Source organism: Mesocricetus auratus, unplaced genomic scaffold (genome assembly GCF_017639785.1).
Source record: "Mesocricetus auratus isolate SY011 unplaced genomic scaffold, BCM_Maur_2.0 Super-Scaffold_100021, whole genome shotgun sequence".
Taxonomy (NCBI): Eukaryota; Metazoa; Chordata; class Mammalia; order Rodentia; family Cricetidae; genus Mesocricetus; species Mesocricetus auratus.
Window position 1 is genome coordinate 31,495,479 of NW_024429202.1, and position 12,787 is coordinate 31,508,265.

The 12,787-nt window shown below is 45.4% G+C and overlaps 1 protein-coding gene across 4 annotated transcripts in view; it reads left to right on the plus strand.

The window, feature by feature from the left end:
- The window catches only part of Npas2 (neuronal PAS domain protein 2), a 174,552-nt gene that overhangs the window by 81,255 nt on the left and 80,510 nt on the right, over positions 1 to 12,787 (plus strand). For all 4 annotated transcript variants that reach the window (XM_040729340.1, XM_040729338.1, XM_040729337.1 and 1 more), the window contains exon 3: positions 10,035 to 10,183. In XM_040729340.1, coding sequence (XP_040585274.1) covers positions 10,035 to 10,183 — 149 coding nt within the window. The remainder of the gene's footprint in view (positions 1 to 10,034; positions 10,184 to 12,787) is intronic.

A 12,787-nucleotide genomic window follows, 5' to 3' on the forward strand; every position in this document is an offset into this window, starting at 1 on the left:
CTGCAGCATACTGGACCTACAGAACATCTCGGTTTGGCCACATGCTGAAGGGCATCCGTTGTTTCCCTTAGTGGCTGACCGAACTGTGACTCACAGCCATGTCAAAGGATCTTGCCACGTGTCACCAGCTAGAGAAATGTTGAAATCCAAAGCTCAAAGTCCAGTGTCTAGTGAGTTTATATCACCTTCACACCATTGTAAAGGGAAATCTAGGCCATCAGAAGTTGGGAACCATCAATGTAGTGGTGGATTACAGAATGGGGCTTGCCAGGTTATCGGAGGTGGGTTAGATGAGGGAGTTTGTGGTCAAACTGTTCATGCTAAACACATGGTGAATTATAAGGAGCTCTGCCCCAAAATCTCTTACTATCTGTTACTTCCAAGATCACAATTTTAAAAGAGTACTATCATCGGCGTTATCTTACTGTGGTGGCTTGAGTAAAAATGTCCCCATAGATTCATATATTTGAATGCTTAGTCACCAAGGGGTAGAACTCTTTGACAGGATTAGAAAGATTAGGAGGTGTGGCCTTGTTAGGTCACTGGCAGTGGGCTTTGAGGTTTTTAAGTATTAAGTGTTTCTTCCTTCTGGCCAGTGGATCAAGATCTACCTCTCAGCTCCTGCTCCAGCACCATACCTGCCACCATGCTCCCCACCGTGGTGATCATGGACTAAACCTCTGAAACTCTAAGCGAGCCCCAGTTAAGTGCTTTCTTTTGTAAGAGTTGCTGTGGTCATGATGTCTCTTCACAGCCACGGAACAGTGACTAAGACACTTCCCTAGGCAAATGAGACTGGACAGCGCAACTCCTTCATCTAGGAACCCCTGAAGCCTGCAAACCCCCAAGACAGGAGTTAGGGCTGACACTGGGGAATAACACTGGGGTAGTCTTTGCAGGGGAGGGGGGTTCTTCTTAACCCCTCCTGTGTCTGCTCACCACCCAGTTGTGTTCTTGCTGCCTTTTCCTGGTGTCCTCACCAGTGTCTAGACACACACTCCATTAACACCTTGTCTCCAACTCATCCAAATGTTCCTCCAACCTGACTGGATCTCATTTTATGCCTTGAAGGAAACTGGTTATATACATGGAAATAGCTGAACAAGGGACAGAGTCCAGTTTTGTCTGGCTGGGATAAGGCCAGCCTGCTAAACCATCTAAGCTCTCTGGTGGGGAGTAAGCCCAAGATGGAACCACAGAGTCCTCTTGCCCCTTTGCAGGAGTCGGAATACTGATCCTCAGTTCATCTCATTGAGTTTTACCTTTATCTGGAATGTGTACGAGGCTCTTCTCAAAGGCCCTGGCCCGTAAGGCACAGCTCTGGTAGAAGGGACAGATCCTGGAGCCCTGCCTCATATGGCTTGAAGTATTCTTCAAAGAAAAAGGCATTCTGAGTTCATAGTGAATTCTGAATTCACTCAGACCTTAGAGATGGGGAAACTTGGAGGTAGGAATACCATAAACAGTCCTAAAGAATCTGGACCATGATGTTAATGATGCTTGCGGCAGTGGTATCAGACCCATATGGAGACAGTTGGAGGTTATGGGTAGAAGGCTCTAGAGGCGGAGGACTCCAACAAGGCTGGACCACCATGGATTCTTCTTCCTTCACCCTCTTTTTACCTGTCAGGCCTCTGGTACTCTGGAGGTGGCTTTATCAACCAAATGTCATCACTGACTTTCTCTGGGCATGTCATTAGACTTAAACCACCACAGTACCATATTCCTGCCACCTTCATGACTATGACATGGTCTACATGCCACTCCCTGTTCACATGTCCCTACCACATGCACCCTTTATCCTCTGAGTCCTCTTGAGTGCATTGTGTCCTCTTCCTCTATCTATCTGAGAGATTACCTGAAGCCTCTTGAAACTGAAGAGTAAGACAGTGATGGTCTACACTATAGGGGTGGACCAGAGTACAGTGTTGACAGAAGGATTTTCAAGCCTTGAGGGGTACCTCAGGTAGCTGGACCAGCCTGAAGGTCCTGGCCTCTAGCTAAACTATCAGAGCAGAAGGCTTGGGGACACTACTGGTGACAGGAGCCTTTTAGCATTGTTTGGTTGTTGTGGGAGCTTATGTAGGATGGAATCTTCTCAGAACATTCTTGGTCACTGGCAGTAAAGGAGTTGATAGGCTGTTGAGGTCTCCACACAGGTTCTTCAATGGGAAGTCTGATGGTCATTTCAAAAGGTAGTTTCTTCATAGCAGCTTGGGAGTGGATGAGTATAGATGTCAACATCTCCTGCTATTGCTGGATTTTCTCCACCAGCTGCTTCTGCTTCTCTCCCTGTCTTTAGGTCCTCTTTAATGTCCCCAGGGGAGTCTTCTGTTTCTGTTCAGAAGCCTCATACTAGTACTGCTGTAGATCATGGTTCCTTGAGAAAACACAGGTACTAGGGCAAATTTTCCTACCGAACTCAGCCAGAAGGGGAGGGCCATCCACGTCAGACACAAATCATAACTGAATAGAGGGCAGGGTTTCCATAGCCCTCTGGCATCAGAGATGCAGCTCACCAGATGGAGGCTGTTCCATTCAGGAGACAGGTAGCCAAACTCATCCCAGAACCTGATGACTCCATTCTGGGCAATGGTGATATCCCTCCCATAATGTGCCAGGTGTCCCCCCATTGCCTGAAGCGGGTGCCCAATTCTTCTTGGCATCAACAAAAACTTGCTTATTGTGTGTATGCTCTGGGACCAGATGGTACACACCAGAGACCTAGACAACTCAGCCATGTGCCGTTCTCCCCTCCAGCTATGGACTGTCTTTCTTGTATGTCTTGATGAAGTAGCTTCAGTTGTAGAAGATAAACATTCCATCTAGGTCTGGGCATTCAATGTTGTCCCCCAAAACAAAATCAGCTCCTTGGGTTCTTTGAAGACTCACCATTTGGCATCCTTAATCCCTTTCTTGATGTTGACTTTTCTGCACAGGTTAATAGCTGTATTCTGAACCTACCACAGCATCATCCTGGAGGCCTGTGTGAGGTCTCCCACACAAACAAACTTCTGATGCTTTGGCTTTTGCTCGCTGCCTCCTGGGTGTTTTCTTTAGCGATCTGTGATAGTATTTACAATGCTCTCTTCCATTCCTATCTGTCCTGGTTTTGAGATGACCTAACATGTACTCACACAAAGTGGCCCAGTCGAGGAGGGCCACTTGGTCTTTACCTTATATCCATGGCTGAGCTTCTTCTCTGGGCATCAATATCAGAGCTGGCAGTATAAGCACAGGAGTGCCAGTCTGCTACAGTGCCCCTGCAAAGGTCTTGGCTATCTGAATACTTTCGGGGTTGAAGGAAGGTCTTGGCTATCTGAATACTTTGAGGGTTGAAGGTTTTGTTCTGTAAAGATATCAACCGTGCTCTCTGTAGCGGGACTCTTTTCTTCCCGTCAGCCAGGCCTGTACTGCTGCCACCACACTGGTGACCCTGGCACCCCTTGATTCTCTGGGCGTGAGATCAAAGGCTAACCACGGCTATTCTCAGGAAGCCTCCTGAACTGGGTCACTGCTTCCTCCTCAGTGTGGAAGACAGAGTATTTAAAGATGAACTTTGCCTCAATGGCAAATTCCTCTGACAGGTTCCTGAGTCCAAACATTCCAGGTAGGCAATGGAACTGCTTTCATCGATGCCCCCTTCCTCATGAAAGAGCTGAGATGGAAAGAAGCTGGTCATGATGTTTTCCTTCGTGATAAAGAGGGTAAAATCCTTCCCAATGTACACTGAATCTCATTATAAACCTGTTTTTACACTGCCCAAGCTGGGCAGACTCAGGTATTCATTTGACTCGTTCCCCAAAATGGACCATACTGGCAACACTACGCAAACACATTCCTGTTCCAGTCTCAAAAGCAAAGTATAAATCCTCCTTGGAGTCACATGTTTATCTTTTTTTCTCTTCCTCATCACAGGATGATGTGATATTACTTCCTGTTTCTAGTTGTAAGGTCTGGGGAAGCCTTATATCCCTCATGTCAGAACCCTAAGACCCGTGAGGGTGAGTCTTGGTGCGTTTTGTCTTGTTACAACAAAATGCCTGACACTAGCATCTTTAAGAAAAGTAGTTCCTTTGGCTTGCATCCCCAGATATCTGACAGAACGATGCTAAAGCATCAGCTTCTTGTGAGGACTTCACTGTGGGTGACTGAGCATGCATGGGAGTAGGGAAGGGACAAGAGAAAATTTAAAAAAAACAAACAAACCCGTGTTGTAACAACCTACCCATGTGGTACTCCCATCAGGCATTAATCTTAATCTTTTCCCAGGGTGATGACCCAATAATAATCTCCTATGAGTTCCCATCTCCTACGGGTACCACCACCTCTCCAAACTATCATACCAAGACTACAGCTATTAAGTGTCCTCACTTGAAGGCTTGGGATGAGGGAAGCTTCGCCTGGCTCATTGCCAAAGCGGGAAACAGCAGTTCTGAATGGACATTCAGATCTCTGACGGGGAACAGACTCTTTGCTATTGGTACCTACATTTCCATGTCCAAGAGTCATAGCATGACTGACTTCCAGGGCAGAGAAAGGCAATCCTAGGTCTGTTTAAAAAAAGAACATGGAAATACTAGTTGAACAGCAATACAGGTGACCACAGCCCTTAGGAGCTGGGGCTGGAGTCACATTCTGCTCTTGGTTTACTATAATATCTGGCCTCAAAGGGAGCACAGACTGTCTGAAATGCTGTTTTCTGTCGTGTGTGGGTTTCGTTCTTGTGCTATGAATGAAACTCAAGCCATCGGCATTAGTCACTCTCAGCTCTGGGCTCCCGGAATATGGGTATGTGGCTTCTTAGCAGATGATGCCATACAGTTTAGAGGGGCTACAGAAAGAGGCAGGGATGTGCTGGGCTTCACACACAGATACCTAAGGCAGCCTGCATTGCCAATGACCCACTGTGTGATGGTGATAAGTTACACATCTCTCAGTGCTTTGGCTTCTTCACCTGCAAAATGAATAAGAATAGTGCCTACCTAATAGGGTCATTGTAAGAATGAAAACCAGTATGTCCATGTGCCACTTACTGGCAGAAACCAGCTCTGAGAAATGAATCATATGGTGATGTTTCATCTCTGCAGGCATCGAGCATCATAGACTATACCATACACACTCAGAAGACACATTCTCCTGCATACCTAGGCAGTTAAGATGTATGTATGTATGTATTATGTATGCATATGCCATATCCTACTGTTCTTGGAACTAGGATAGATAAAACACCATGAGGTTGAATCAAGCACAAGAGAAAATGATGCCATCAAGAGACTTGATAAACAGATGTATGAGGTTGTTGCTACCAATGTAACATGTGCACTGTTCTCTATCAACATGTTTTCAGAAGTAGGTGTATATGCCTTTATGATAATTTAAAATGCAGTGAATTCACAAGCCAGTGACATCACCCATTATTTTTTTATCAATATTAGTTCCTACACATGGTTGTTTGTGCTATACTTTTAGATGCATAGGTTTGTGGTAGGTTTGTTTACACCATCGTTGCCATAGTTGTATGAGTAATGTATTGAACTGTGATGTTGTGAGATCAATAGGCAACTACAATTTTCCTGCTCTATTAAACTCTTACATGCCTGCTGTCAAGTGTGCGATCCATTGTTAATGGAAACATTATGCAGCATGCAACTGTATGTAAAGAACTACATAGCATCTCTTAAGGCATAAGTACCCAACAAATGAGGTCTATGTATCCAAACTCAAACTCCAAAAGATGACCAATGATGGACATTTCACCAAAAGCCAAAGGCTGAGGTTCCTAAGGGTATGTGTTAACCCAGAGACACATCCTTTATCCTCCAGTCTGTTATCTCTGTCTCTCTGCCTTTGTCTCCCCCCACCCCCATAAGACAACACAATTTGTTTATAAAGGCATAATTAAATAATTCTTCCTAAAGAAGACACGTGAATGGCCATAAAACATACAAAAAGATATTCAATGTCACCAGTCATCAGAAAAAGGCAAATTCAAACCACAATAAAATCATACTTCAGTGGTAAAGATCCCAAGTGTTGGCAAAGATGGTGGCAAGTGGGAATCTCGTTTGTTCCCGGTAGAAATAAAAAACAGCGATAGCCAACTTCATGTGACAATATTGTGGTGTCTCAGTTAAGCACATATTTGTCAAATGACTCAACAGCTTTGTGCCTCTGTATTTGCCCAAGAGATTGAATTTCTGCAGCTGCTTAAAGACATATATACGGATGTTCAGAGTGCATTGTTTAGAGTTTGTTGTTTCTGTTGTGTTGGGAGGGGGAGTTAGGGGACATGTATGTGTGTGTACGTGTTTACATGTGTGCTCATCCTTGTGGAGGCCAGAGGTTGATATTAGGTGCCTTCTTTGATCACTTTTCACCATATTTATTGAGGAAGGATCTCTCACTTGAACCCAGAGCTTGCCAACAGGATACTCCACTAGTCAGCTTACTCCAGGGATCCGCTGTCTCCACTCCTGAGTCTGGGATTACAGAGAAGCTGTCAAGCTTCTCAGGCTTTACGTGGGTGCTGAGGATCCAGCCCAAGCCCTCACACTTGTATAGCAAGTTCTTTACCCACTAACTCATCTCTCCAGCTCTGCTACTGGTTAGTTGGTTGGTTGGTTGGTTGGTTGGTTGGTTGGTTGGTTGGTTTGTGGTTATTTTGTTTGGTCTGATGTTTTGAGACAGCTTCTTGCCATGAAACCCAGGCTGGCCTGTAACTCATGGTCACCTAACTTCAGCCTCCTGAGTACTGGTTTATAGGTATGCACTGCTATGCCTGGCTTGTGTTCTTTTATTGTTACTACTATTGTTACATTTATTTTTATACCACTGCTGGTAGGAGTGCAAACTTGCACAGCCACTTTGGAAATCACTATGATGGTCTCTCAGAAAATTGGGAATCAATCTACCTCAAGACCCAACTATACCAATCTTGGGCATAGACCCAAAGGATGCCCAATAATATCACAAGGACACTTGCTCAACTATGTTCATAGCAACTTTATTTATAGTAGCCAGAACCTGGAAACAACCTAGATGCCCCTCAATGGATAAGAATGGATAAGAATGGTATATTTACATAATGGAGTATTACTCAGTGGTTAAAAAAAAAGCAATGACATTTCTTTTTATAATGTATTAATGCTGGTATGCACATTCATAGAGGTCAGAGGACAGCTTGTGGGAGTCAGCTCTCTCACTCTACTGTGTGGGTCCTGGGGATCAAACTCAGGTAACCAGGTTTGGCAGCAAGTGTCTTTACCCACTGAGTCATCTCTACACTCCCAACTCACCACACCCTCAGACTGGAGACATCCCAAACATGGCACATCTACACAATGGCATACTAGTGAGTAGAAGACAGAACTGTCTTCTTCAGCAGTACGGAGAAATCTCAAAAGCTATGTTAAAAGAGGGTCCAAGACTCTCAGATTCCATTTACAGGAAAGTAGAGAAACTGCAAATCCCAGTGGCTGCAGTTGGGGAAAAAAGCAAAAAGAAGAGACCAGAAAAAAAACCTCCTAAAATGAAGCAGTTGTCTCTCTTGAGTTGGTGGCAGCCAACAATTACAAAAATTCATCAGACTGCATACTTTAAATGGATGTATTTCATGGCATGCAAATAATGCCTTTGAAAGTCCCAGAGGCCAAGTGTCCCAGTGTCATTCAACCTGTGGTTCCGGATCCTTAGCATAAGCAGTGCTCATTACTGGAAACAAGGTCATCCCAGGCTCTTGGCTTCCTCTTGCCTCAGAGCTGCAGATCCAGCTGACATTGACCGATTTCCAGGGTGCACCACGGTGCATCCCAGGCGGAGGCCAATGGAAACAAGCTTGTGTTCCTGTCACTAATGATAAGAGCCTCCATCGGATTCTCTGCCAGACCATGTTCATCGTCATTACACCCATTGAAGATGAGAACAGAGCAATAATAAGCTGGGTGTTATCGGCTCACAAATAATTTATAACGGGCAAACTGGGACAAGAGCAGAGCTTTTTTTGGCGGAGGAGGTTGCATGTCACTCTTTCAAATCTAGGCTAAAAATGATTTATAATATTCACTCAGCAAGTGAAAGGGTTCCTTTCTTCTGTCTTATGCATCTGAACACTGAACCTTTTGCTCTGAGCTAGCAAGGAAGAGCCTCTACAGTTCACCACAGCTGCCGCTGGTCTGGAACAAGAAGACAGTGGCTTGGTCAGAAATGAGACCTTTGCAGGAATCCCTTAATCCAAGCCCAAGAACAGGCAAGATGGAGGGGGACATCGGGGACAGAGGACCCTTAGAAAACATGAGATGAGCATTGGAGAATTGCTAAGAGGTGGTCAGGAAATAGCCCCATCTGAGATAGAATTGGGGGCGAGGGCAGGGAGCTGGACCATAGATGCGTTCTTGAAATGATGTGGATACTTGGGTCAAACAGAGTGGCTACCACTATGGTGGCATCCAGGGAAAGGGTATTCGGGGTGTGTTCTTACGTTTCCATGGGCTCTTTGGGGAAACAGTACTGATGATACCTATAGTTATTAATGCCTGACCCAAGAGAGTCCTGAAAACACATTGACCAACGGCTTCCTGATAAGGGGATTAACTCCCTTAGGAACTGTGACCCCAAGGTCCTGGACTGTAGGCAGACCGGGTGTAGTGGTTTCTATTCCCATCGGTGAACTGAGTCTCTATAAAAAGTTTATCTTGGGTATACTTATGAGCGGTAGGTAGCTTTTCCACCCATGGATCACCTCAGAATAAGTTAACTGTTTTTATTTATTCATTCATTGTTTTTAGTGTGCATCATAGTGCTGCTTCCTGAGCCTTTGGGGAGGGGACCCCTCTATCATGTGTTTCTTATTCCTCTTGTTAGGACAGCCCCAAACCCATGTCTCCTGTTCTAATCCCTTCAAAGCCTGGGGTTCCTCAGAGGTCCTCAGCCTGAGCAGCCTTGCTTTCATCTTCTACAGACACCCAGTAGAGTGTCCTTTGGAAAATGGACTTCATCTTGTAGAGCAATTTAAAGATCACAGGAAAAAAATGAGTGGTAGGCATAGAGGTTTCCCATATAGACCCTGTCCTGCATACATATGCCCTCCAGCTGAGTGTTAGGTTACACTTGATGAGACTCATTGGCATGCCATGATCTCCTATGGTTTACATTAGGGTTCCATCTTGGCGCTGCATAGTCTATGTGTTTGTAGAAGTATGGTGGCATATGCCTGCCCAGTTGGTATCATACACAGCAGGTCACTGCCCTCGAAACCCTCTATGCTGTGCCCATACATCCCTTGCTGTGAGCCATGGTCAATTTACCACCTCTGCCGTTTCACCCTTTCCAGAATGTCATGTAGTTGGAGTCACACAGTATTTGGCTTTAGCCCACCAGTTTCTTTGACTTAGTAACATACGTCTGAGTTTCTTCCATGTCATGCTGAACAGTAAGTGTTCTGTTTCCCACTGCTTACCAGCCACTTGACAAATGGGACAGCAACGCCTGTCATATATCATCCTAGATCTGCACAGTTCACAGACTGTGCCCAGACAGCTTTACCCTCCAACAGGATGGTGGTTCTTGGTGCAAGGGCCAGGACATGTGCATGAGTGGTACAGCCAGGAAACCCAGCTATACCTCATGATTTGGCATGAAGCTGGATGCTCTGGGCTAAAGGAAATAGCACTGGAGCCTCATCGGGGGTTCTGAGAGTAGATCTAGGTAAACAGCATGCAATTTGCTCTCTGGAGCTTAAAACTCTATGAAGTTGGAGAGGCAGTGTCTGGCAGTGGAGCTAAACTGTGTAAGGTTTTGCATGTGAGTCAGAACTTGCGTATTATTTATACTGTCTCTCTTTGTGGCCAAAAGTCTAGCAAAACATGTTTCTTGCCCCATTACTCAGCTCTGAACAGTGGCCAACAATACCTCCATGAGAGACTTTGATCAGATGCTGTCTGCAGGATGAGCTCTGAGAGAGGAGGCACCTCTGTTACATAACAGAGCCTTCTCAGAGTGGAATGTTCTCGTCACCTTGCCTTGTGTGTTTCCAGAGCCTCTAGAAACAAGTCTGAGAAGAAACGCCGGGACCAGTTCAATGTCCTCATCAAAGAGCTCAGCTCCATGCTCCCAGGCAACACGCGGAAAATGGACAAGACGACCGTGCTGGAGAAGGTCATTGGATTCTTGCAGAAACACAATGGTAAAGGTCACACTTCTTGCCATTATCTCTTCCACATTGCCCTTCCCAAGGGTGATGCATTTGTCAGGTAGAGCATCCCTTCTGTCATCACAAGGTTACAATCATCACTCTCAGGCTCTCTAAAGGCTCTGGACTTGCAAAAAAAGCCCTATGTCAGTTGGGGAGAAGACTGTCACACCCCAAAATGCTTTATCAGCCTGATGGCAGACTTGAGAGCAGCTTCACAGGTGGCCCACAGCCTGCACAGGTGGCACTCACCATGTGTTTGTCTTTGTCATAAACCCCTGGAACTCCCCCCAGTACCTGCCCCTCTCTGTCTTTCCCCAAATGTGACATCTGTTCCTGACTCTACACTTGAAGCCATTTCTGCCCTTTGGGATCTTAGTTGGTTGGAATCACTAAATCCATTCATATTCTTCCCCTGTCACTGGCGGATAATATCCTGTCTTTTGATGTTACCACGCAATGCCGTTCTGGAACACGTGTCTGTCTCAGATCATCCTCCCTCAAGTGCTCTTACCTTTTTATGCTGATGGCACCTACTGAGCCACTCACTTAAAATAGTATCCAAAACAACAATAACAAAACTAAGTAAGTAAAAGGTCAGAGAATAGTTGAGAGGACTCAGGAGGCACCCATAAGCCAGGACAGCAGAAATCTTTCTGCCTGTGATACCAAACAGAATTAAATCAGGAAAGTCCAGATCACTGAGGACAGAATTGCAATTCAGAGCTTCATCTAACACTGCTTTCCTCTGAACATTTCTTAGACAAGACAGAATCGTGGCAGATATCAGGGCTAGGACATGGGAAAGTGTCTTTATACATGCTATTTTTCATCATTTCTTTGAGAATTGGATATACCTGTAACAGCATGACAGCAGTGACAAGCTGTCCTTTATCTCGGAGATGCTATAGGAGAGAGTAAAGAATGTGTTAATTACTTTTGTTGAAAGTGAGGGGGGACCACACAAGCAGAATGACAACAGCTATCACCCTGATAATTTAATCAGAGTGCTTCTATTTCCTAAGTAACATTTTAGCCAAGTGAAATAGCAGGTTGGTTTGATTGCCAAGATTTTTTTGTGCAAATTACTCGAACTAGGTCAGTGCCACAGAGAAGCAGGACAGCTATTAAATAGGACAGCTGGGATCAAGTTCATCAGTGTGACATTTATGCTGTTCTCTGTCCACTTCAGGGTTACCAAATTTCCTAATCTAGACCCTAGAAGGGCCAGATCAGCGGCAGTGCTGCTCCCTAGCACTGGGAGAGCCTCTCAGACCTCCCCTTTTCATGAGGCCAGGTCTGCCTGCAAGACTACCTGCATGTAGTCAGAATCTATGCAGGGTCTCATTTGTTTCTGAGAGTCCCCATTCAGAAGAAGGGAAAACCCACAGCAAATTATGCACAGAAATAGGGTGCTCACAGTACACTGTGGCTTAAGGCCAAAAAAAACCACTAATACAGCCACTTTACATGTCTTCCAAGTACACATGAGCTCCACAGGCATAGGCAACAGTGGGATGGAGACTTTCTTTCTGCATTAATGCAGGAGGGCTCCCAGAGAGCCATGCTTCGCAACAGTGCTTCTCTGAAAGTCTCCTGGCATAGAAGAAACAATTGAAGCATAAGAGATTAACTTCCAAGTCAGACAGCCAGGAAAACGTGGACTTTAAGCCCAGCAGCCTGTCTTACAAAGTCCCGTTCTTAAGTCACCTTCTACTGTTCTCTATAAGGTGCAATGCCTGGGGCTCCTGGAGAATCGCCTGTCATAGCTACACTGGAGTTGTGTATGTTAGTATATCCACTCAGATCATTGCTTCTCAACCTTGGTTGCCCATGAGAATCACTCAAGGAGCTTTGAGAAAAATCCATTCAATGTGTGATCCTAGGGTATCCCTTCCTCCACTCCATGGATAAGATACACCAGAATCTTGGGGAGTGGCTCCCTAGCAGTGTGATTGGAACCTGCTGGTGCCAACTCAAGGAAAGAGTGCTAATTTCTCTGTGTATGCACTTGTTCATAGGTGCATATGTGTGCATGTATGTACATGTGTGTGTGTGCATCACATGGATACCAGAGGACAATCTTGAGTCTCATCATTCAGGTGTTTTCTACCCCTTTTTTGGAGACAGGGTCCCTCACTGGTCTGGAACTTGCCACTAGGAAGGCTGGCCAACAAGCCCTGTGGATCTACCTGTGCCTGTCCCTCTCCACCTCAGGACTGGGCTCACAAGCACGTATTACCATGCCCAAATGTTTGTGTAAATTCTGAGGATAAAACTCAGGTACTTGTGCTTGCAAGACAAGAACCCTACCAACTGCCTTACTTAAGGTTTCTATTGCTGCAGTGAAACACCACGACCAAAAGCAAGTTGGGCGGAAAGGGTTTATTTGGGTTACACTTCCATATCACTGTCCATCACTGAAGGAAGTCAGGACAGGAACTCAAGGCAAGAGCTGATGCAGAGGTCATAGAGGGGTACTGCATGCTGGATTGCTCCTCACAGCTTGTTCAGCCTGCTTTCTTATAGAACCCAGGACCATCTGCCCAGGGATGGTACCACCCACAGTGGGCTGGACCCTCCCCCATAAATCACTAA